This window comes from Dermacentor albipictus, chromosome 8, assembly GCF_038994185.2.
Source record: "Dermacentor albipictus isolate Rhodes 1998 colony chromosome 8, USDA_Dalb.pri_finalv2, whole genome shotgun sequence".
In the NCBI taxonomy this organism is placed as follows: Eukaryota; Metazoa; Arthropoda; class Arachnida; order Ixodida; family Ixodidae; genus Dermacentor; species Dermacentor albipictus.
This window is the reverse complement of record NC_091828.1, coordinates 1,027,488-1,054,191: the sequence shown is the minus strand read 5'-3', so window position 1 is coordinate 1,054,191 and position 26,704 is coordinate 1,027,488. Positions and strand designations below refer to the sequence as shown.

Genomic DNA, 26,704 nt, shown 5'->3' with positions numbered 1-26,704 from the left:
CCTCCCACTGCCATGGCTCGTTCTTCTTCAAAAGGTTGGTCAGTGAATGTGCCGTCAGTGAAAAGTGAGGGATGAAGCTTCTATAGTAGCCGGCAAGTCCCAGGAAGGCTTGCAGCTGCTTAACTGTACTGGGTCTAGGGTAATCCAGCACTGCACGCACCTTGTCCTCATCTGGTCTGCACTGCCCAGGGGAGATGATGTGACCTAAAAACTTGAGGGACTGACGGCAGACCTGTACTTTATCTGGATTAATCGTAAGGCCAGCACCCTCAATGCGTTGTAGCACTTCCCTTACATGTTCAACATGTTTCTCCAGTGTCTCTGAGTATACAAGGACATCATCTAAAAATGCCATAGCAAAGTGGTGATTGATTCCCTGCAGCACCCGGTCCATTAGGGTTTGAAAAGTTGCTGGACCACCTGCCACCCCGAAGGGCATCCTCGTAAATTCAAATGTACCTTGATGGCAAATGAAGGCCGTTTTAGCTATGTCAGCCTTGCAAACAGGAATTTGGAAAAACCCTTGGGAGAGATCAAAGCTGGAAAACCACATTGCTCGGCCCAACTGCGCTAGCAGCCAGTCAGTTCGAGGCATTGGGTAGGCAGGTACTCGGGTGCGTGCATTTAACGGACGGTAGTCCACAGTGAGCTGGTAGCCTCCAGACTTCTTTGCAACGAGCACTGGGGCGCTAGTCCATGGGCTGGTGCTTCGTCTTATAAGGCCCTGTTGTAGGAGGTCATCCACACAGCCCTCAATGATCTTCTGCTTCTTCGCATTCACTGGACGTAGCTTGCATCTCACGGGCGCACTGTCCCCCGTGTCAATGAGGTGCTGAGCCAGGGTGGTACATCCCGCAACTGTAGTAAACAGATGGCTAAAGTCATCGAGAACTTTACTCATGCTTGGGTGTAGTTCCTTGGTGCCAGCCTGATGCATGTTCTCTATGCCTGGAACTACAAGCACTTCTTCAAAGAGGCTGTGCAAGTGGTACGACTCTCCATCTTCTATTGCAAGTGCTGTCGCTGGGTCCTTTTCACGCTTAGCAAATGGCACCATGCACTGTGGATCGGTTCCAATCGTCCACCCACCCAGCGATACATGTAAAGAGATGCCTGTTGCTGTTAAAAAATCTCTGCCCAGCACAATGTCCCGACACAAGTCTGGCACACACAGGAAGCGTTGATTGCGGCTGCTTGTGGCCCACTTTATTTTGCACTTGAGGGAAGTCGTCGACTGAGACCAACCTGTTGCCAGGCGGAGTGCTTGTTCCTGTGTCTTGGGTTTGGCGCCCGCCTCGACCGCTACCCTTGCCGCCGGCAATCCAAGCAAGCTCACACTCGAGCCTGTGTCCAGTAGGGCCTGGAACGTCGTCCTCCCGATCTGCACTTCCAGGAGAGGCTCCTTGTTGCCGGCCAAGGCCGCTACTTGCAGCGCAGTCTCGTAGGTGCTTGCCGGTGTAGCACCTACCGTCCCCCGTTTCCCGTACACTGAGAGCGGATATGTCCGATCCCGTTGCATTGGTAGCAGCGGGGTGGGCCGCCACGCCGACCTGTAGGGCACTCGCGGGCCATGTGACCGACGCCTCCGCAGCGATGGCAGTTGAATTCTCTTTGGTCACGCGGCTGGTACCTTTGGTGCTGTGACGGCGTTGAGAGATGTGGCGTCCTTGAGGCGAATGCGGCCAATCCGTGCAATTGGTCTCGGTGGTAGGAGGGCTGTATCGCCGCGGGGTGCAACGGCCAGGGGGATGCCGCCGGCGGATACTGGAACGGCGCGGCAGCCGCTGTGATCAACCCTCCGGGTTGTGTTCCCGGCACGCCGGCCACGTTTATAGTCGATTGGAAGGCCAAGTCTCTCGCGACTTGGTCAGTCGGGGGTGGTGGTGGCTTGTACTGCATGCGCCTCCAGAAACGCTCCATGAGACCGTCAGCGGCCTTCGCCAACTCCGCGAGACTGCTGAACTGTCTTCCCTCCACCAGATCCTGGAGTTGCGGGTGCATCTGCCGCAGCACGCGGTCAACCTTTTCCGACTCGGGCACTTCGCCGCCAATCCGGTCGTAGTAGGCCGCGATGGTATAAATAAATTCCTTTAAATTTTCTTGGGGATGTTGCGTCCGGTGCTCCAGCTCTTGTTTCAAGCGGCGCTTCGCGTCAATGGAGGAGAATTCCGCAATAAACGCCGCAGTGAACTCCTCCCACGACACAAACGAGTTCACGAATCGCCACCACAACTTCGCGCTACCTTCCAGCGCAGCAGGCACAATGTGCGTAAGCCTCTTGTCAGCTGCGACACCGCTGACCAAACAAAACGTTTCAAGCCGGTCCAAAAATTCCTCGGGGGACTGATGGTCGTTGAACCCCTTAAACCTTGGAGGCTGACCTGGCTGACCTCCTGTGGAGCGCGGAGCGCAGTCGCTCACCGGTTGAACCGCCGCCGCCGTTGTCGTAGAACCCATAGGCACTGCCTCGGCCGCCATCAGTCTTTGTCTGACAGCTGCCGCGATTTGCTCGCGTTCCATGGTAGATCCGCTCGTCTGCCCCAGCAGATGCTGTACCAATTGTTCGGGAACGTCCACTGTCTCCATGTCCACGTAGATCCCGGACGAGCCCCCACTTGTCACGATCGACGACACGCCACACGTGGTCCCGAACTACCGCTTTATTTCCCGAACGCCAACCTTCCGCACCACACAACCACACTCCGAGTTCTCCCCTTTGCCACTCTCCCCCCGCACGCTCGCACGCTCGCGCCGCTGTCCTCTCCGCACTCACGCCACCTGTTCGTCGCTCAGTCAACTACCGTCGATCCCGCGCCTGGCCGCACTCACGCCACCTGTTTGTCGCTCAGTCAACTACCGTCGATCCCGCGCCTGGCCTCCGAGAACCGCGGCTCCTCGTCATGGGTCTTGGGCTGGCTTGCCGCGGGTCTTGCGCGTCACACACAGAAGCCTGCATGTCTGAAGCAGTTTCGGATGAACCACTTGCACACGGTCACTTCGACATTGGCCATGCGTACATGTCGGGTGCCACGAGCATCCGGTCGTTGTGTCCGCTTTAGCCCTAATCTCCCCATTACTCTTCAAGATCGTGCTGAGAGTGCTCCTCGGAATCTTGTACGCTGTGGCAACATTCGCGTTCATCTCGATTTACGATTTCGAGCTTCACAGCGAAAGTCAAATTTTGCCACTTCACGCTGGCCATCACAGCAACTCTGTGGGACAAAGCCCACAAGACGCAAATACAACAAACGAGAAAAGCAGCGAGCCAACTCGGACTTGCACCATCTTGCGCTATGAGGGCACAAGAGCCTCCAAGTGGCTGTCTGAGCAAGCACTGTGGGCGGGCCAGTATCATTTTTTGCAGGGGGGGGGGGGGGGGGGGTTGTTGACAGCTTGCACGACGCAGCCTGGTCATGGTAGGGAGAGTGAGTGGATGGAATCGCGCCACCAGACTAAACCACTTCTGGGATGTGTCGCCGCGTTATCCCACTGCTGCAAGGAAAATATAACTTCTAAGGGCACTTTTGTGGCATTCGACGTTCAATATAACGGGAGTCGATGCTATTTTTGTTCGATGTAAGTGCAATTTTTGCTATATATACTCAGTGTAACTATACTATGTTCAGAAATTGTTCAATATACAGGACGATTCAATGTAAACCGGTTCAATATACTCAAGCTCAAGTGTATAATTTATTATAAAAGCTACCATTACTGTACTTACCCCCTACTAAGGCCCACTTTTCTTTCAAGAGAAACAGGGTCCACAAACTTTATGCCTTACAAGAGAGTGTGAAAACGACACTGCATTTGCAGCACTGGCCGGTTTTTAGGGCATCTCAGAGTCAGGGAAATGCGATGCACCCATAGACACTACTGCACTTTAAAGAAAGGATACAGGCAATGGCTTCAACGGCTCCCAGTCGTTGGACGTCGTCGTCCGAAGCCCCGAGTTTGGCCAAGACTCTGTCGACCACAGTGCCCATGGTTGGCGCTGTCCGCACTCGGGCCATCATGCCAAAGCAGCGGGAAGCAAGGTGGCGCACCACCGGAGCCGGGTGGTCCAGGGCATCACACAGTGGTGGCAGTGCTGCATCCAGCTGCAGAAGGAAAGCACCTGCTGCATGACGCTGCAACCTTTCCTCCAGCAACATGTGCATAACCATGCTGATTCATACACCCAATTGTTGCTTCTCTGCTGCATTTCACTTGCATATCATGCCCCTGCTGTTGAGGTTCCTTTAACAACACAATCATTCATACAATAGCCTGGCTTCATTGATCCCATCATGAAAGCAACACAGCATTTTTCACTGTAACTTCACACAATTTATTGCACACTCGTATATTCTAAAGGGACTGTACAAGTTCATGTGGAAAAACATTTGAGGGTTCACACAAACGGAAAATGTGCAATACACATAAGCATGCAATTAAATGTAATAATAATAATAATAATATTTGGGGTTTTACGTGCCAAAACCACTTTCTGATTATGAGGCACGCCGTAGTGGAGGACTCCGGAAATTTTGACCACCTGGGGTTCTTTAACGTGCACCTAAATCTAAGCACACGGGTGTTTTCGCATTTCGCCCCCATCGAAATGCGGCCGCCGTGGCCGGGATTCGATCCCGCGACCTCGTGCTCAGCAGCCCAACACCATAGCCACTGAGCAACCACGGCGGGTGCAATTAAATGTCTAAACATGTTAAACACAATGGTTCCAGGGATTCAAGCACAAGTATTTTCTTTTCCAGACAAAAGAAAGTTCTGCTTGCATTTTAAGTGACTAAGTATTGCTCTTTCAGAAGGAAAGGCATGTCATTCAGGTGCGTGTGCCCACCTTGGAGTAAAGCCCTGGGTGTAGGTGTGGCCCAATCACTTCCAGGGCCTGCAGAGCTGTGGTCAGCTCCTGTGTCTTGGCCTGTGCGGCCTCACTCGAGGGTTCAGCTTCACCGTTGTGCACAACATCACCTGGGAAGGCATTGGGTGCACAAAACCCACACAAGTGGCTGTTAGCCTGGCTTCTTGGCACAACAGCATGATATGGCAAAACAGCGCGATAACAGAACAGGTGAAGGAAGCAGACAAGTCCGTGGGCTGTAGCGTACGTCAACTCGGCCGCCATTATTTCCTCTGGCAAACTTGACGATACATCAAGTATGGCCTCAGAGATTACTCTCCAGATGGTAATCTCTGAGGCATTGCCTTGGTCGCCACTCTGCACCTCTGAGATTTAACTGCAACTGCCAATCTTGGAGGCTTTGCCTGAATTGTGAGGTCGCATACATCGTGATCATGATATTCTTTTCCAGCACCCCCGTGCATGGCCCACTATCACCATTCTGTTTGTTGAGTTTGCCTTACGGACAGCATTCCGCCATGCTGTGCTTGTTTGCTTAGTTTGTGTTCCAGACAGCGCTCTGCTGAGCGCATGAAGTTTTCTCTTGTGAAGTTATTGATAGGCTGGGTCAAATGGCCCCAATGGCCTTTGCAGTCCGAATTAGTCCCGAATCCGCAAATGAAGCGGCTGCACTGCCGGCTATCACAACGAGCTCAAATGTGTGCCGATTCCTGCCGGCGTTAGATTTGAAGGCTTTGCAGATGTCGACAGTGTGGTTTCGTCGTGTGCCGAACTGAACAATGACGAAATAATTGAGCAAGTTCTCCCACCGTCAAACAGCGACTGACTCGGCGTGATGATGTGCCGTGTGCTCCGAGCCTTCCACATGCTGAGCTGAGTCGAGCCTCTGCAGTCCTTGCATCGTTGTACAGCGAAACTCAAAACTCGCAGAAATAGAGACGTACTTGGTTGCATGTAAGCGGAAGTGCGTGCAGCAACGCATTGACCACTTGTTCTGTGCACAGGCACCTTAAAACTTAAATAAAGTGATCTTTTTTTGGATACATTAGTCTTTTAGGACGTTCAATAATTCGGACTTATTTACATTCCCCCTGGAGTAGGAATTACCGGTCATCAACTGTAGTGTGTCTGTCCTGTAGAGTGAAGCAGCTGCTGCCCCGATTAAGACAGACCTGCTGGTCGAAAAGATGGCTCTAGGCTAAGGCTCTATGTGCTTGTCAACTAAGGATGCCTGAGAATGTTGCAAAGTTGAAGATAATTTCTTTATTGAATGAGCAAATTTTGTTGCAAAGGCTAGGATAGAATTTCAAAAAACATGCCATTGACCTTGAATATATAGCATATAAAGAGCATATAAAGAGAGGCAGATTATTTCCTTGGAGACTGGACATTTTCTGGGCACCCGTTTTTGAAGAATGGTTAAAAATGCCTCTCACTGAAATGTTGGCTCTAGACTTAGTGCTCTATGTGTTTGTCTGCTCAAGCCCTCCTTGAAGGGGAAGAAAAAAAAAAGTCACCATGTTCTGTGACTTGTACGTATGAGAGGCTACCAGAAATAATCAGAATGTATTTCACACAAAAGTGCTTCATAATGCTTAGAGCATGTGTGACGAGTCACCAGAACAGAACGTAAAATTAGTCAGTTATCGTTCTACATTTTATCTACATATGCAAGTGACATCTGCTATACTTGCGGACAACTTTCTGTGGCTATGAAGGGAAAGCTACGGAGGCAAAGCGTGCACGAGTGGAAGCGCTTCTGAAAAGAGTCCTGCGCTTTATTCCATGTTTGTTTTGGCTGGGAAAAAAAAACATGAACACCTTATTAGCAACCGTTCAATAAGACAGAAAAAACCATTGAGTGTAAAAGTTCACTTATTTTGCAGTTTTTCCCTTCCGTGTCTGGGCAAATGCGAAACCGTCACACGTGGAAGCTCTGCCGATTCAGTGTCTGTTCCCAACAACCAAAAGCGCTGTCAAACGCTGCCGGACTACTTGATGCGGTAACACATGTGCAGCAGCCATGTGCCCGTAGCTTTCCCTTCATAGCCACAGAAAGGTGTCTGTGAGTATAATTTCCTAATACGAGTATAATTTCCTAATTGATTAGAATACAGTCATGTTAAAAAAAGAAAAGAAAAACTAAAACGAGGCTCTTAGATTTGGGTACTCCACACACTTGCGGCACGAGAGTGTCACTGCCCTGCAAATGCAAGCAGGTACCTCTACTTTAATTTCACAGTGGCACAGTGCTTCACTGAAATTCTTGTACCTGCTTTTTCAAAACCATATCAAAATTGCTAAAAGCAATGCAACTTACAGCCAATGCGTTTTCTGGGTGCCTGTTTCAGAGAATGGTGAAAGTAATAGTGTCACGTGGTAGTGACGTTAAAGAACACAGTAGCAGTACGGTGAAAGACAAAACTAGCTTTTATTGGGCGAACCTGTGCCCACAAAACAGGCTACACTTAAAGCGCAACGATAGCGGCGAACACAGTCGGCGATCGTCGAAAATCTGATCAGCGGGTCAAGCGCGTCGGCTTTTATACAGTAGTCATCGAATGTTCTAGACTAATCGTTGGGACCCGCATGCCTTTTACAAAGTTCGACACGATTCGTGTCAAGCGATGAAATCAGATAACACAAGGTTCGACGACAACAGACAGCGCATAGAAGTATCGATAACTTTCCAGCAACTTCAGTTACATGCAGGTGCGTCCCGCGCTGTGCAATAACATTTGTTAGTCGGCAAAACGTGTCGCCCGATAAAGACAAGTACACGTGTCAATAGCAAACCTTTTCACACAAAATGTGCACCTAGCCATTACTTTTACGCATTAATATAGTGGCCACAAAAACAACTACCAGAGTAATAAGAATAATGATGAAGGCTTTGCTAGGCAGTCTCCTTGTAACATGCATTTATAATGTTGACACCAAATACCAAGATTTTTCTTCCATGTGAAATGCAAGTCTCTCATAGTTAACTATTAAGGAAATGTTTAGCATTTAGAGGAGCATCATACATAATTTCCCGTGTTGAATTTGCAGACATTCTTATTAAGCAAATTTATGGACAGACACAGTGGGAAATATGCATTGCAACAGCCGTAGACTCCTTCAATGCTACATAGCTTGCTATATCCAAGTTGCAAATTTTCCCGACTTGCACGGTTTTGAAGAAGTACTGTAAAAACAGAATTATAGGTCGAACTTTTAAAAAAAAAAACATTGCGAAATGTCGACCCTCGACTTATATACCAGACATTGGCGGAAAAACTATGGAAGTCTTGCAACAATGGGCGGATGAAGTAAACAGCCGCCTTCGCCATCAGCAGCAGCGCGGCGTCTATGGCGGCGTGGCGACGCTGTGGCGCCGGCATTTTGCGTTTCCATTGTCACAAAGTTATGTTAATTAAAGGCTGCACTTTCATTTTGTTTCAAAATGAGCGGGAGCGGAAGCCTACGCTAATTCACCGTCGCCTTCAAGAAAAAGGCGATTGAGTACGTGGAAGCCCACGGCAACCTGGCGGCACAGCGCGAACTTGGAAGTATCCGAAAAGAACATTCGGTAGTGGCGGAGGCAAAAGCAACGTATTACAACTTGCAGCAACCAAAAGAAAACGTCATTTCGTGCCGGATCGCAGCGGACTGCAGAACTGGAAGGCAAGGTTGCGGAGTCCGTCCGCGAGCTGCGTGTAAGATCGCTGCCTGTGACTGCCGAATGCATCCGTTTGAAAGCGGTAGAGATCGCACGCGCCTATGGACTGGACAGCGAGAAGCACTTGTCATCCGACTCTGATCAAAGGCGCTGCTCTGATACGGAGTAGCGCTTGCGCGCTTCGTGCCCTCCTGTGTGCTGTAAACCCGACGAATTTTTAACAGTATCGCGCGACCACCGACCCGCGTGTTTGTCAGCACCTTATCTCGACATGGAGCGGCGAAATAGCGAAAGTAAGGGCATGTGTACACATGCGCGTATCTCGTTTGTTTCGCTGCTCAGCGCCGTTAATAAGGTGTTGACAAGCACGCGTGTCGATGGTCGCGCGATACCGCTAAAAACTTGGCCGGGTGCACATGCGAGCAGCATTTAAATAAATACTGTCACCATTGTGCAACCCCCTGAGTCGCATTTGTTTCAAGGTAAGGGTGTCATGTCTTTTGGTACTTTTGCCATTGAAAAAGATTTCTTTTCATTTTGAGAATTCGTTAGTTGGGGGATCGACCTATATTCCGGTCCGACCTATAGTCCGGTTTTTGCGGTAAGTGCGGTTCAGGCACGAAAGCAGAAATAAGCCGAAATATCCTTCAGCAAGTATGGCTTAAGCCGCCCGTACACCAGCGTCCCGGCCATGGCGCCACTCCAACACCTCGCTGCTAATAGGCCGCACTACGGCGTTCATCGCCGTTTCTCACCCGCCGAGGCCAGACTGCACCCTGGCTCCCGTCCCTCTTGTAGCGGCTTGCGGCCGAGCTACACCCCAGCTGCCGCTACCAAACCGCTGGGGTTTGTAACCAACTGCTATGGTTGGAACTGTGAGCGCTGCAGAACCTGAACTGAGGTAAGCGATTAGAGCAGCAAATCTGTTAAATGCACTATCTGTATTTAGTTTGTGTGTAATTCCATGTCTGCTGTCCATGTATAAATTTGTTCCTCTCTGCCTTGAGCAATTCTTTAGTGCGTCTGGCTGACCTGCACACACACATTTGCCCACAGTGTGCCGTATTCTTTGATCGTAATATGTGGAGTTACCTTTGATTTCACGCGATCACAGCACAATATGCATCGGTCTCTAGGAGCAACGTCATTCTGAACAAAGTGCCAAGCACACTATTTTATCACTAGGAGTAAGTGCTGCCTTCTGTCAATGCGTCCAATTCACGCGAAATATCACGAAAATATCTTTCGAAAGTGATGGTTCAAGGATAAGGCGCAAGTTTGTCAATGCATGCCACTGCGTGCACATACACTTGCCTTTGGCCTTGACATTCCGTGGCCGCGATTTTCTAGCAATGTCGTTTATACTATTTTTATTCATGCTTTTCATGCTTCATCACAAGTCAGAGCAACGCTTTTGCGCGTTATCAACCGGATCAGCCAGCCATGAAGAGTGTATGATAGGAGTGGCATAAAATTGAGTGGAAAGCATTGCTACAAAATCGCGACACCCTATCTCAGAAATTGTCATGCCGTTGCTACAGAAGTACAATCAAGGCATGCACCAAATTTTCATCGATGACAACTACATCAACCAGGCTTCACTCGTATCAGCTTCGCGGAGAGATGGCCAACGACACCTGCCGGTGTCGCTATTCATCGCCATTCCTGCTTGATTGGTTGGGCACATAGTATACGGTCGTGCAGTGGGAGCCCATTATCACAGGACGCGCTATTTCTTAAACATTAAGTCTACGAGTCTAGTGGCGGTGCCACAGGGCCATCCAAGTGACCAAGCACGTTTGCATTATCGGTGTCCGAATAATGGGTTGTTAGCTGTGTCTGAGTTTGACAAACTAAGCTCAATCAAGATTTTGGAACCTTTAACAGACGTTTTAACACAAAGTCCAAACCCACCAATCGTGTTGTGCACCCTGCACTTTTGCACTTGGTTGTCGCCTGCTTCACATGCTGTGGATAAAGTCTAAAATGCCAGCGAACTGCTGCCGCTGTTTGCTTTTAAGTGCTCAGGGCACAAGCATGATGGGCCCCCGGTTCACATAATAAGGTTCAGCTGCAATGAACAGTGGTTGAACAAAAAGTCTCCCATGCTGGTACTACCGACATTTGAACAAGTTGACTTGACCTGAGGAAGACAAGTTGGCTGGACGTTGGCTCTAGACCAACACATCCCTTTTTCTACCACTGTTGCATAATTTGTCTCCATTTTCAACTTAAAGGGGGATGCGGCCCTTGAAAATCGAAAAATCGCGAAAAAGTCGACTTTTGAAAAACCATATTTTTGGGTTGTATGTATCATAAACTACCTGTTCTGTAATTATCAGCACCTAATTCAACCGTAAAGTACAGAAAACACGCTACTCTTGAGGCCACCGCGGCCCACAAAACACGCGCAAATGCCGAAATGAAGTCAAACTTCGCGCACGCGCCATTCCCGGACCATGCGGCCTGCCCTCGCCATCTTGGTGTCGTTTTGACCGTGGTTTCTTTGTCTCTATTTTGCCGCCTTGCAAAATGGCATTGTCGGCGCGGTTGAGGCGCTACTGGCGTTTTCCCGCGATGTGATGCGGAGCGCTGATTGGCCGGAGCAGCGCGTTCAAATCCCGCGGGGTAAAGCGCGCCTACCATTGGCTGCTGCGCGGGCGGCGGCAGCTGCTCAAATCCCGCGGGCTAAAGCGCGCCTGCCATTGGCTGCTGCGCGGGCGGCGGCTGCTGCTCCCTTTGATGCCGCGCTTGCGTCCCTTGCTCGCCCGCTTTCGAGCTGTTCATCGCCTAGCGCTATCTTTTAGATTATTTGCTCAGCTTTTTTTTTTTTTTTCGCTAGTTCTTCGCTGCACGCGATGCCGGCAAAGCCCAAGACAGTGCAGATGCTCGGTGCACGGGAGCGCGATATGCGTCTTGTACGAGCATCGAACTTCCGATCTTCCGCAGCGAGTGTCGACTGCGTAGACGCTTTTCAGCGGCGAAACTGTGCTTTCGGCTGTCGCCAGTCGAAAATCCGACACACTGAGTGTGCTTGGAGCCGCAAGAGCTAATTAGAAGCTCCGCAGGAACTTTCTAATAAAAAAAACACGTGTTCAACTTTAAGGCTTGTTTTCTCGGAATGTATTTTTTCGCTGGTAGTGGTGCTGGGGAAGGCGATATCTCAAGAACCGCTTTTCATATTTGTGTGCCGTTTTTTTTTATTCTGTTCCTGAGTGACTTTGCCAGGGGGTAACAGGCTTCTTTTTTTGAAAGTTGGTGCAGTTAATTTATAATAAGCAATTAATTTTTGATGAATGTGGTCATTACTGGCTACATCAAATTCAAAGTTGTCTTAAAATTTTTTGGAGGGGAAATTAAAGAAAAGGGCTCTTTAGCCACCTGGGATATCTATCAAGGGATCATCACAGTGAATTTCAGCTTCCTACGATGTCCTGGCATTTCTCCAGGCTCTTCCTCAGGCATATACATGAATCACCTAGTTAGACCTCAATAACTCTGGAACTAATAAACATATCTTCATGAAACTTTGCGGTTCCTCATAGATCGGTGGTGTGAACATACCCTGAAAGTTTCATCTGGATATCTTAAAAAATAAGAAAGTTCGGTCTCCAGGGTAGCCTCCCCCCTTAATGTGATACACGCACAAAGAGAATGCAAGTGATCAGAAGCCACGCGTACGAAAATTAAAACAAATACCAGAAAAAAAACTAACAAATCTAGGATGGCCATTCTTTTAAGCCATTTGTTTTTCTGTCATGTGACGTTTAGGTTTGATGCTGCCAACCCGTCGCCCGAAAGTGTGTGCTGTGCCCAGGTCTCACCCGCAGACACTGCCACATCAGCAGTGCTGCCCCTCCGGAGTAGTGGCTCCACGGTGGCCTCCCACAGGCTGGGTAGTCGTCTGGGCAGGGACGCCCCAAAGTGCTCGGTTGCCAAGGACAGAACCTGGGCAGCCCCTTTCCGCTGTATCTCGTTCTGCCGCTGAACATTCTGTGTCCGCAAAAGAAAGAAGGGCGCAGCGGTCTGGCATCTCGTGAAAACTAAGCACACAACAGGGAGAAGAACAAGCACCAAGAGAGGCACGGCACGTTAAAACTAGGTCTAGGCAGGCAGTTTCCAATGAAAATGGAATGTTGTACATAAACTACTCGTATTCGAAAATGAGCTACATTCATTATTTTCAAATATCAAAACTAACTAAACAGTTCACAACAACGGACTGTTCACGGCTGGTTACTGTTCTGCATCTGCTAAACAAAGTATCGATAAATTGTCGGAAGTGAAGCAACGACAAAAGGTTCCAAAGAAACAAAATGGGCAGTGCAATATCTCTGTTTTCTGGCTTGCGAAGGAAGCCAACATGACAACCTGTGATTTTCAGTTGTCTGTATTTAGTGGTTCTAGAAGCTAGTCATCTAGTAGTTTTATTTTTTAAGCTACAACCACTGATGTTTTTCTTGCGACAAGCTTGTTTGCATGAGTCTGTGGCCCATGTGTCCTTTTTAGCAGGGTTTCATTTCTTTCCCTCCAACTTCCGATCTTTTTTCAACAGTTATTCATTTGGCATTTAAGGAAAGCTAGTAATAGAGCAGCCCCTCATTCTTAGAAAGCTTATTTGCATTCAGGCTCTAGAGATGTTGAGATGTTATTCGTGCAGTTCTATAATGTCAATTAGTGATCTTGTGCTTAAAAGTGGTCTTAATTGTGAAATAGCTGTCTTTTTTTCACTAGCCAGTACAAGCGTGGTACCTAATTAAACTGAAATAAATATTCCTGCTGAAAATATGGCAGCTGCATTTGATTATTCGACACGCAATTCTATACTTCCTATTCATATTCAATTCGTATTCAAGAAAGCTTATTTGCCGTTGCATAGTTACAAACAATGAAAAATGATAGGAAGATTGAGCCATTCTGGACTACAGGGCCTCAAGGGAGACACTACAACAGAGGAAATGTTCTTGCCAACACATGAAAGTTGTGGGGATGCACGACTCTCGCGCATCCCCTGATGTTTTTCTCGCATAGCGCGTCGTCTCCTGTTCTCCGGCTTCACCGCGTGGCCTGCGTGATGCCCGCGGCGGTCAATGTGGTTGGGGCACAGTGCGGGAGAGGGCGCGAGTGTTGCGCTGCTAACGCCGCCGACAGGCGGGGTTACTTGGGCACTGGGAGACAAAGCGCTTCCCCTTTGCGCGCGCACGCGGGACGTCCTCGTGTGGCCGCCTTCGAACGCGCCACCGTTGGTGTGACCGTACACGGGAACGACCAGGCGTTGGGATCCAGCATGGGGCGAACATATTCGCTCGATATCCGGTCGCCGGTGAGTCGGACTTCTAGATTTGTCGCGCGCCCATCGGCATGTTTTGTGGATAGCAACTCGGCTAGCAGGCATTGATCTATGAAAGGTGCAATAAATGCCCGTGTGATTGTTTGCACTACTGTGTTGTCGTTCCTTTGTCCCAAGAGCACGGAGGAGAACCCCATATACCCCACATCTGGCTGCCCAACGTGGGTCTCTTGGGGCATCAGACGATAGTTTTAACAGTTTTGCTTCGTTCGAGACCTTTGTTTGAACCGAAGCGTAGGGCTAGCGCGAATTTTGATCGCTAGCGTTGGCGGCGTGCTTTCTTGAGCGAGGCGACGGTGGCTTGTAGTGTGTTTGAACATGTAAACATGCTAAGCCTTTTCGCAAGTGTTTTTTTAGTGGCATTCGTCGGTACGCGAGCCACGTGGTCTGCATCCTGGGAGAGCGAGACTTAGCGCCCGCGAAGCATTGGCAAGCCTGAAGCGAGTAAGTACGGAAGCCTCGTGGGTGGTCCGAATTTCTTATGTAAATAACTGCTTCTATCTCTTTGACTCTGATGAAGTCGCGCGGCTCTGGGAGCAGGGTGGCCGCGGGCCACGGGTGCCACTACGGGCTGACTGGTATTGCGGCCTGGCACCGGCCGCTCCGACACCGTCTGGGACGGTGGGTGCCGTCAACACAGATGCTGTGTGCACCGAGCGGAGTAGGATCACCTCACAGAGCTGATGTCTCCTCGCGGCTGCCTGTTTTGCGCCCATTCTGGGTGTTGTTTGTTGGATGCCGGTTGTTGTCAGAGTAGCGACGCTTTAGGCCTAAGGCTTTACGAAGCTGCCTATCGCACGCGGAGGGACACAACCTGGTGGACCATGGCGTTGAGGTGTTGCACTTTGCGTCCCTCATTCTAGTTAGCCTCGCACGAATTGAAATTACTCGTTCGACTCAAGAAAGCGAGCTTCGTTCACGTGAACTTAGCATCTGAGTAGCTGCCTGATCTTTTGCAAGCCGAGTTGAACATCATACCACGTGGGCGATGCGCATGCAGAATTCCTCTCCCTTGCACTACTTTAGTGTTTGCCGAGTGTGTTGAGTGTACGCAGCGTGATTGGAGTCACCCCTGGCTTGCTGTCACCTGCACATCGTCTGCGCTGCTGCCCCGGACTACGATCGAGTCACCCCGGGCGATGGTGATGCTGTGGCCAGTTCGGCGCGGCAACTTCGGCGGCCTCCTGCATCCAGCTCGCAACCCTCGGCGGCAGACAAAAGAGCCGGCGGTCACCGACAGCTACGGCGGCTCTTCCCAGCAGAAGCGTCGGCGCAAGCAACGCTTGCTCGTACCGACTACTGCGTCGTCGTTTCCGGAGTCCTGGCCTGGCATCGTGCCGTCAAGCCTGCAAAGCTGCTGCCGTGACCGGCGGATGCCAGCGGTGTACCCAAGGACAGTTGGCGCCCATGCTATGGACAGCGTGTGGACATTTCCTCAGTGCTGCCACTGTTGCATGTACTATCTTGTTCACGAAACACGGGTTAATGTTAGACCATGTCACATGTTTCGCCGGAATAAGAAGTGATTTAAGGTTCGGGGGATGTGGGGATGTGCGACTCTCGCGCGTCCCCTGATGTTTTTCCCGCATAGCGCGTCTCCTGTAATCCGGCTTCGCCGCAAGGCCTGTATGATGCCTGCAGCGGTTGGTGTGGTTGGGGCGCAGTGCGGGAGAGGGCGTGAATGTTGCGCTGCTAACGTCGCCGACAGGCGGGGTTACTTGGGTGCCGGGAGACAAGGCGCTTCCTCTTTCCCGGCGGATCGGCGAACAGCGAGGACGTCCCACACGCGCGCGCCGACCCATGCTTCTGCGAGACCATCTCGCGTGACCGCCTTCGAACACGCCACCGTTGGCGTGACCGTACACGCGAGCGATCAGGCGTTGGGATCCAGCATGGGGCGAACATATTTGCTCGCTATCCAGTCGCTGGTGAGTCGGACTTCCATCGGCATGTTTTGTGGATAACAACTCGGCTAGCAGGCATTGATCTATGGAAGGTGCAATAAATGCCCTTGTGATTGTTTGCACTACTGTGTTGTCGTTCCTTTGTCCCAAGAGCACGGAGGAGACCCCATATACCCAACAAAGTGCAAAGAACCTTAGAAACACAACCTACACACACATACAGTGAAATCTCCATATATCAAGTCTCTTAGGAGAGCCAGAAATCACTGGTCACATTTAAATGTTGCCACGTCAGAAACATGCAAATTTGTATCAAGAACTGAATCTGACAAGAGGTATCACCAACACTTGAAAGCAGCACATCCGCAAATGCATATATTCCAAGGACAAGGACCCCACGAAATAGAACGAGAGCACGCCCCCATACGTGAAGCAGTCGTCTCCGCCTCATGCATGCACAGCTCGCACAGAGGTTACATCTGCAACACTAAGTGAGTGTGTGCCCGGCTGCACGTCCGCGCATCACGCCAAGACAACAGTGAGTAAACATGCACAGTTCTGTGCACATTCCACCTGGGGTAGCATGAAACACAATTCTCCAGGGCTACCCCGACACAGCGATTCTTCGACAAGTGCCCACCGTGCGGCAACGTGCTTCTTCAGAGTGCAGATAATGCGCCTGGAATGGTCACACCTAAGCGCACCAATACCGCCAGTGGCTGTCAATAAAGTGCGCAGCGAGCAGTGACACTGTTCGCATATCCGAGATCGATATAGGCTTCAGGTGGCGTTCAAGTGAGCCTGCCTTTCACTGGCAATCTTTCTTTTAAATCCTTCACTACAGTGCAGTCCCCTTATAATGATACCACATAGGTATAAGAACATATCAGTTATAACGACGAGTCAACTTAACAGTATCGAAGTCATGCAGTGGGTCTACGATAAAAAAAAACACATATATAATGACATTCTACTCACCGCATATCAGATATAATGATAGAAATTTTGTGTTCCAGACGGCGTTTTCCATGCAGGATAATTGTGACGTTTGCGTTGCTAAGTTCCCCTTAAACGTACGATGCTGAGACGGGGCAAAAAGTTTGGCTGCGCACGTTCGCATCTGCTGCCATTACTGCACAGCACATTCCGCCCGCCTGCCGATTGCAAAAGCCACAGAAAGCATTGCGAGTTGGTGCAGCACGCCACCAGTTCGTGCCAGCTGCTTCGCCTCCCCGTCACCCGTGATCGTGCTCCATGCATCCAGAGAAGAGGGAGAATAACAATAAAGAAAGAAAATGACTCCCAAATGACTCGTTTGATTAACCAATGGCCCTCAGTCCCCAACAGCTGTGGAGCACCTGACCAAGGCGGCAGTCAGAGCTGTACCACAGCAGAGGGTGCTAAGAATCTCTGGACAAAGACAGGCTACTGATGGAAACTGACCCTGGCAATGTTTACACCCGAACCTTCGCAAGTAAGGCTAGCTTAGCAGGACTCTTTGAGGAACTATCAGGCATTGTTTGGGATATCAATTGCCTTAGTAAGTTTAGAATTGCTGAGGCTTATACAGTGCTGACAAATGGCCACGTCTTCTGCTATAGAGGACTACCAGATAAGAAGCAGTTTGGAGTAGGATTCCTAATCCATAAGAACATAGTGAGCAGCATTGATGAATTCTACAGCCTTAATGACACGGTAGCAGTAGTCGTAATAAAGCTGAATAGAAGGTATGAAATAAAGGCAGTACAAACCTACGCTCCAACCTCCAGTCCCCATGATGAAGAAATAGAACAGCTTTATGAAGATGTTGAATTAGCGATGCGAAAACTGCAAACTCCGTACAGTGTAGTCACGGGCGACTTCAATGCAAAAGTGAGAAAAAAGCAGGCTGGTGAACAAGCAATTGGTAACTATGCCATCGGATAGCATGAAAAAAGAGAATATGTGCCAAAAGCGATGTGCCAAGACAAGGCGGCAGACACGGAATGCCCTTTAAACCGCAGGCATCGGCTAGTACATGTGCCGTTTCTGTCTCCTGTCTTCTGTCTCCTACTGTGGATAAAAGTGCACCGTTTATATTTATCTTCGTGCCTAAGTTATGTATGTTAATTTTATTATTATGTAGTCTCACAACATGTGGGGCCGTAATGTCAAAATGTTTTAAGGCCCAGGTCTTTCGTGAATGTCCCAACGAAGTCGGCACCGAACTTGAATCACCACAACCTCTATTACCACGCAGCAATGCTTTGCTGCATTACCTAACCTGCTGATCTGAAATCACCTTAACGCTTCTCGAATGTCTTAGTCTGGACGAGACGGTCTGATACGGACGTACACGTGCCTTTCTGTGCACACGTCTGGCACGTTCAAGAAAGAGAATATATAACACAAATTCAACACACATCTTGGAATCTATGTGAAGTGATGCTTTCGTGAAGCGGTTAACCAAATGCTAGAACACTGGCCCCAATTCATTCTAAGGGAACAGGCGTGCACTCGTGCTACGTAACGTGACATACGTGGCGATCGTCTCCACGAGCTAGCTGGCACTGGTTCGATGGAGGCACTCGTGCATCGGGCTGCTGTGCGGGGGGAGCGAGCTTTGGTCACATTGACGCAATGCAAGAGGTTCCTTTTTTTTAAACTGTGACATAATGGAACACAGGCCGAAGCCACGGCAACACGCCCGGCCACAGCAAACACATCGTACCCGGCACTCAAGGCGCAGGGCCAATAGGAAACGAACACAAACCTCGTCCTCGGCACTGTTGGAGTCGTCCGCGCTCTCGACCGACTGCGCAGCCTGCAGGGATCCCTTGCGACCGCCCGACACCGAGCCTGAGCGCCGCACCGGGGCCCTCTCCGCAGACTGAACATGCATGTATGAATTGAAAATTGCCGAGGTCATTCATGGTATTATTGAAACCAATGATCCACTTCCTGTTACTTTGTTTAAAATCCTACTACAAAATACAAGAGCTGCAACTAACCAGTGTTTCTATCTGCCCCCATGTCATAATCTGTATGGGAAAAGACTCGTGTAATTTAATGGTGCACTTGCTTGGAATTCTCTGCCAATACATTTAAAACAAGCCAGTAACATTAGGTCTGCTGTAAGAACACTTTTTGAAAAATACTGTGGATAAAAGTGCACCGTTTATATTTATCTTCGTGCCTAAGTTATGTATGTTAATTTTATTATTATGTATAATGTATGCTGTTTTGTTTGTTCGCATGCTGCCTTTTTGTACGCTAAGTTGACTATGGACCTGGGACTAGCAAATGGCTATGGGTCCAGCAATGCTTTTGTATTTTGTAAAATATGTTTAAAATAAATAAAAAATGAATGAATGATTGAATGAATGAATGAGGCGTCTGTTACACATACCAGGGGCTTTCACAACAAAAGAAGAGGCAAAAAAAAAGGCCTCGTCGAATCTCTTCACTTGCATCACTGATTAGGCTTACAGTGGTGGTCCAGCCAGTTTAGGATTTGGAGCAATTTTTGGAGCAGGAAAAATGTCATTCTGGAGCAGTTATGGAGCAGAAAAATTTGTCTTTTTATTTATGTATTTATTTACAGAGTACCTACATCGCCAGAAAGGCATTACGTAGGGGGGAACAAAATATAACCAGTAATACAGAGAAGCTTTCGGACAGATATACTGACAAACAGAATCACTACAATAGCTGTTAGAGAAAGGCATACAAGTAACGTGAAACAAGCAGGTTCCAAGATATATAACACATACATTTGTTTTACAAGAGCGCCGTCACAGCATTGAATAGAATAGTTCGTTATTTGACACATTTACTATATCATTTGATAAACTGTTCCATTGTCCAATTGTTTTGGGGAAAAAACAGTAGTAAAAAGTGTTTGCTCTGCAGTTATAGGCTGAGATCTTCTTGTTCTTATCACAGCGAGTCGATATATAATCTGGTTTCAGGGGATAGTTATAGCGATTAATACCTGTCTGATTATTGTATATTCGGGGCAATAGTTTAAGCCTTAGCTTCTGCCTACGCATATGTAGTAGATCCCATCCTAAAGTGGCCTTCATTTCGGAAACGCTAGAGTACGGGTTGTAATTATTGCAAACAAACCTTGCTGCTTGGTTCTGTAGTTTTTCCAGTCTATTAAAGAGGTAATCTTGATAGGGATCCCATATTACACAAGCATAATCAAGTATTGTCCTAACATGTAAGAAGTATAAAGTTTCTTTAACTTCGCGTGTTGCCTGTTTAAAATTTCTGCGAATAAAATGTAACGTCCTGCTAGCTTTTGCTATGACAGTGTCAATCTGTTTATGCCAAGTGAGTGATTCGGTAAAATGGACTCCTAAATACTTATATTCCGACTGTATGTCGATAAGCGTGCCATTGATGTTATATCGGTGCTGAAATTTGGATAATTTCCTGGAAAAACTTACGCTACTGCACTTTTTTATATTTAAATTCATGTTCCATTTTTTACACCAGATCGCTACCTTATCTATATCTGTTTGTAATGTATCTATGTGATCTTCAGTGGTAATTTCTCTGTAAATCACACAGTCATCAGTAAATAGTTTTATGGGTGATGTAATTAGTTCAACAATGTCATTTATGTAGATTAAAAATAGCAAGGGCCCCAGTACGCTTCCCTGAGGAATGCCCGAAGAAACAGTTATTGGTGAAGATGCAACGTTGTTTGGGACAACAGACTGGGTTCTTCTGTTTAGGTAGTTTCGTATCCAATTTTGAACGTTTTCGTTTATAATTAATGCAGCGAGCTTTACATCTAGGAGCTTATGGGACACAATATCGAAAGCTTTTTGAAAATCAATAAAAACCGCGTCTACCTGACTATTGTTATCAATGGTTTTAGATAAGAAGTGCTCGAATTTTATTAGTTGTGTGTTACAGGAACAACCTTTTCGGAATCCATGCTGGGAAGGTGTAAAACAAGCATTTGAGTCAAGGAATGCAGATATGTTACTATATAAAATGTGTTCGAATATTTTGCAACATATTGACGTTAGTGAAATCGGCCTATAGTTTTCTACGAGTTTTCTATCGCCCGATTTAAAAACGGGTGTCACGCTTGCCGTTTTCCAATCTTGGGGAATGAGGCCTGTTTCAAGGGAAAGCTTATAAATGATCGTTAAATACGGAGAAATGATGCCATGACACTCTTTAAGGACTACTGGGGATATTCCATCAGGTCCAATTGCTTTTGTGTCATCTAAATGCCGTAATAAAGAGTCGACGCCACTAACATCAAATTCAATATCTGGCATCATATTGCCTTGATTGGCGTTGTTCAAAAGCAAAGTCTCCCCAGCAGGTAAAAGCGAAAACACAGATTGGAAGTACTTGTTGAAGCATTCCGCCCTCTGATAGTCCGACGTCACGGTTTTGCCGTCAACAGTTAAAGATGGTATCGATATGTATTCTTTTCGATCCATATTTCCAAAAAGATTTTGGGTTTTCTCTCAAGTCCTTGTTTAATTTAACAAAGAAGGTATCTTTGGTAGCTTTAATTGTATTTGTAGCATTTGGAGTAGTACGGCAGTAATCTGTAGCCAATTGGCAAAGCTTGTTATTACTGTGCAATCAGTAAGTGAAGAGTGACGCAAGACACAAAGCCAACGGCAGCACAAAATTACGAATGCGCCAAAACGATTTGCGCCGTTATGCGTGCACAAGACAAAAAGTGATGGCCAATGCCCTATGTGCACTCCAAATGACCGATGTGCTTTGGTTGACTTTACCGCACCGGACAAAATGTGCATTAGTATATCTAAAACAATGCTAGAAGCTTGACAAGACTATGCGTCTATGAACAGTGCCAAAATGAGTGCCGTTGTGCGCTATGTCGCAAAGATGGTACACTCGCTTTCGTTGCGAGGCAGATAGTCGCCTTCCCGTGTGTCGTGTGGCATCCACGAATAGGTATCAGTCGATTCGGCGCAAAACCGTAATTTTTCTCACCTATACCCGACTGACCATTCGTAGTGGTACCGATTAGGCCTAACTAGGCGGAGGCAGTGTGCCGAGGCGAAAATTGGCTGTTAGCCGATTTGACCGGCAAGCTTTCCACAAGTCATCACGGAAAGCTTGCCGCTAATATGTTTGCATGAGTGGCTAACCGGCGATCGGTTCCGAGATCATGTATACATGTTTTTGACAACTGTGGAAGCCGACAGCTACTGCAATTGCGCATAGAAGCTTGCAGATTGGCAGAAGGTTCCGAACTGCATGTCCAAACGCATGAGTCCGCGTGCATGAACACGTATATGATACGATCTCTGTGCCTTCCAGTGGCTAATTGGCCCTATACTTTCGCACATGAGCACTGCTTTCGTCGCCGTTCCCTTTGTCGGCGTCGGGTATAAGAACTGTTTCGATTAGAGTTGATGACCAGGATGACCCTTGTACCAATACAGGCGTGCCTCATAATCAGATTGTGGTTCAGCCAGGTAACTGTTTCTGTCCCGGACGTTCCTGTCCCGAAACCATCTGAGTGCCCCGGTTAGGCTACGTGATATGCATCGGCCTCAACCGAATATTTCATTTAATACGCAAAAACAGAGTAGCAAATAATTGAGTTGCGAAATGAATTATTTGAATGTTAAATTTATTCGTATAGTTGATTCATAACGTCCGATTTTCGCACTCCCTAGAGGCCGCGAAGACGTCCGAAAAAACGAATCTGCCTTTTACTGCCCCCAAGGGCTCAAATCACTACATAAACGTTCGAAATAGCTCTGAAGGCCTGCAAGTACACTTACTAGGCTTATCGGTGCTCGCACTGTGACAGGGAAGCGAGTGCACGGATGTGTAATTAAGGAATACAGTACATACTGTGTGCCGTGATAATTGCTTCTTCCACTTTTGCAATGCTTCACCGCAACAATGCTTCGCGTACGCTTCACCGCATAACACTGCTGTATTAAGGAGAAGCTGACTTTCAAAAGCCGGCATTATTTAAACGCGTCGTGCTTTCCGAGCTTCGAAGCCATGGGGGAGGATTACAAAGACAGAGTCGGTGCGATTGCTAACAGCGACGAATTGCTTTAATGAAAAACAAGGCACCGAACAGTAAGAAGCTTGGATGCGGACGTCGAAGTAGCTGTAGCTAACCGGCGATCGGTTCCTAGATCATGTATACATGTTTTTGACAACTGTCGAAGCCGGCTGCGGTGGCCTAGCGCAGCGTTGCCGCGGCAGTGGGCGGCGGCCAGTGGATCTGCGTGCGAGAGCGCCAGTTTTAAACGGCGAGATAATAAAAATGGTGGCGGAGGTGGCTTCGATTAATGCCGTTTCGGATCTACGATCATGGAAAAAGGTCGGGAAAATGGGACGGCGAAGAGTTTTTGCATCAGAAATTTCAGACATTCCTATACATTGACTATGCGGTACCATGGCAGTGGCGCGAAGGCGTCCGATCACTGGGCATGTCCGAAAAGTCGGGCTTCCGGAAAATCGTTCGTTGACTGTAGTTGCAAACCCCACTGAAAACATTGCTTTGCCCCAAAACTGAGAAAATACCGCGCTTTTGCGCAGTTCGCGCAAATGGCACTTGAGCGGGCGCAGCCAGGAGCAGGCAAGTCGAATTGTAGCAGAATGGCGCAAATCGCGCAGTTGGACAACCACTGGATCTGGGATCATTCCTCTCTTTCTTGTAAAAAGAACGCAAGAGCTTTTGTTAGGATTGATCTTAAATCCATTCTTGTCTGCCCACATCGACACTTTGTTCAGGCCATGCTGTACCTGTCTCTCGCACACTGCGAGGTTGCAGGATTTGAAAGCTATTTGTATGTCGTCCCCGTAGACAGAGTAAAAGATTGCCGGTGGTAATGAAGCGCGAAGCGTGTTCATCTTCACGATGAAGAGTGTGCAGCTGAGCACGCCTCCTTGGGGTACACCCGTTTCTTGCGTAAAAGGACGCGAAAGTATGTTACCGACTTTTACGCGGAAGGTACGACTGGACAGATAGCTTTCTATTAGGTTTAGCATATTACCATGGATGCCCATTTCTGACAAGTCTCTTAGGATTCCGTAACGCTACGTTGTATCATACGCCTTTTCCATATCGAGAAATATCGATAGGAAGAACTGTTTATGCATAAATGCGTCCCGGATATTTCCTTCAACACGTACGAGATGATCGGTTGTGGACCGCCCTTCTCGGAAGCCGCACTGATACGGATCAAGCATTTTGCTCATTTCAAGGAAATGGATGAGTCGCCGATTAATCATTTTTTCAAATACCTTACAAAGGCAACTCGTGAGGGCGCTTGGGCAGTAACTTGCCACTAAGGAAGGATCTTTGCCTTGTTTCAAAACAGGAACCACAATGGCTTCTTTCCATGCAGTTGGGAGGTATCCTGCAGCCCAAATGGTGTTGGAAAGTGTGAGTAGTGTAACTTGGGTGTCATTGTGTAGGTTTTTGATCATTTCATACATGATTCTGTCAGATCCTGGTGCAGAGCTCTTGCATGAGCTCAAGGCAGCTCTCAACTCGGCAATACTGAAAGGGCAGTTGTACAATTCATTCTGTAGACATTTTCTTTTGAGTGGCTTACATTCTTCTATTTGCTTATACTTCAGGAAGGATTTCGAATAATGTTTTGAACTTGACACACTTTCAAAGTGCTCCCCAAGTGAGTCTGCCTGATGCAGGGTGTCTACCAAGTTGACATTTCCAAATTCCCCGAGTTTTCCAGGTTTTCCCTGAGTGCTTTTGCAAAATTCCCTGAGTGATGCAGAACTATGTTTTATGTCAAGTCGCGCTGAAACCATATCGCCCTATGCTGTCACTCTCTAGTAAGCATATGAAAAATTTTTTAAAGAAAACCGACTGAATCCAATTTGAATACTAAGGAGTAGTGTTTATGTTATTCAAAAAAAGAATATAAGGGAGGGGTTATTAAAATGCACAGCAAATAAAATGTCTTCGAAAACATTTTCAAATCGAGTTGGACATTCTCTAGTACAAATAAAAAGGAGGTGCATACAGAAGCAAATATTTTCGAATATGAATATTTTCGAATATGAGCTATTTCTATCAACTGATAGCATGCTCAGTGTCATGCAACTGTCCTGACATATTCTCAGCTCATGCAAGACGCCTCAGTGTTGTGTTTCACTGCTTTAAAGAGTTTACTTTGGTTTGGATGAGGGACACCTGCATCTCAGTATCAGCCAAGAATTTGTTTTTTGAGCGCAGGCTCCTTCAAAGAAGCGGTCGCATACTTAATTCCCCGTTCATTCCTCAGTGCGTCAATCCCTTCTGTTCTCGTCCTCCTTTCGCCGCGCGTTCGCCCCACGGACCATTTGAAGAATACTCTTGGTCAATTTACAGTCAACGTCCAATTTTTCGGACCCCCTACGGGCCGCGAAAACTTCCGAAAAGTCAGGCAGTCCGAAAAAATAAATTCATGTCTTTTACTGCCCTTAAGGGCTAAAATCGACACATGTACCTCTGAAAAAGCTCTGAATGCCTGTCAGTGCACTTATTAGGCATATCGGTGCTCCTACTGTGAGAGATGAGGGCGCATGCACACGTGTAAAATTAAGGAATACATAGTGTCCCGCGACAATTGCCCCTTCCTACGCTTGTTACGCTTCACCGCATTACATGACTGTAATGAGGCGAAGCAGACTTTCGGGAAAGAGCATTATGCAATGCGCCGTGCTTGGCGAGCTTCGAAGACAAAATTATTGCTGTCAGCGGAGAAATGAAGAAACACGGCACCGAACGACAAGAAGCTTAACAGCGAACGTCGAAGCAGCTAGGCCTAGCGTTGCCGCAGTGGTGGCTACGGCTGTCAGCGGATCTGCGTGCGAGAGCACCGGTTCAAGGCGGCGAGCTAATCAAAATAGCAGCGGTGGTGGTTTTCATTTATGCCGTCTCGGACCTGCGATCACGCAAAACGTTTAGAAAATCGGACGGAAGAGTTCCTGCGTCTGAAATTTCAGACGCTATGATACATTGACTCTTTGGGGTACGTGGTGGTGCCGCGAAGACGTCCGAGTTATCGGGAATCCGGAAAGTCGGTCGTTGACTGTACACTGGCAACTCCTCCAGCCAACGACGATTCGTTACGAGTCCTGTTTGTTTCTCGAGCCAGCATTACCGCGACTTTTTACCCTCTAAAAAAATTACAGCTAATTTTCCCTGATAGAAGCACAAATTCCCTGAGATTTCCCTGAGTTTTTCCAGACTACTCAACATCCCTGAGAATTCCCGGTTTTCCCGGTTGGTAGACACCCTGCTGATGTTGCAGCGTATCACCCTGTGTGTTTACCAGAGGGAGTGAATATGTTTGTCTCCCTCTAATTCTATTTACGCGGTTCCAGACTTTCGCCTCATCTGTAAACGAGTTGATGTTCGATAAAAACTTTTGCCAACTCTCTCTTCTGGCCTGTCGGCAGGTTCTCCTGCCTTGAGACTTAACTTTCTTAAAGTTAACAAGATTCTCTGCAGTGGGCGAAGCACGTAGCAACCCCCACGCTTTGTTTATGTTTGTGGATTATGTTTGTGGATGAGTTCTTGCAAATCATCAAGGTTTCTAGGAAGACCTCAGACGTTCCACTGAATTATTTGTGTATCCATTTTTAAAGTAAATTGGTGCTGTGTTTACGGAAACGGAAGTGATGCCTTAGATTACACCGCTCTTTCGAGGCTTTCGAGCTTGGTTGCGGACGTCGAAGTAGCTGTAGGCCTAGCTGCGGTGGCCTAGCGCAGCGCTCCCGCGGCAGTGGGCGGCGGCCAGTGGATCTGCGTGCGAGAGTGCCTGTTCTAAACGGCGACATCATAAAAATGGCGGCGGAGGTGGCTTCGATTAATGCCGTTTCGGATCTACGATCATGGAAAAATGTCTGGAAAATGAGACGGCGAAGAGTTTTTGCATCAGAAATTTCAGACATTCTTC

General features: G+C 47.9%; 1 protein-coding gene across 7 annotated transcripts in view; it reads right to left on the bottom strand.

The window, feature by feature from the left end:
• Hel89B (histone acetyltransferase 1) overlaps nt 1-26,704 on the bottom strand; it is a 506,945-nt gene that overhangs the window by 129,884 nt on the left and 350,357 nt on the right. For all 7 annotated transcript variants that reach the window (XM_070523038.1, XM_070523033.1, XM_070523034.1 and 4 more), the window contains 4 exons: nt 18,532-18,648; nt 12,350-12,518; nt 4,844-4,974; nt 3,899-4,100 (listed from right to left, as the gene is read on the bottom strand). In XM_070523038.1, coding sequence (XP_070379139.1) covers nt 3,899-4,100; nt 4,844-4,974; nt 12,350-12,518; nt 18,532-18,648 — 619 coding nt within the window. The remainder of the gene's footprint in view (nt 1-3,898; nt 4,101-4,843; nt 4,975-12,349; nt 12,519-18,531; nt 18,649-26,704) is intronic.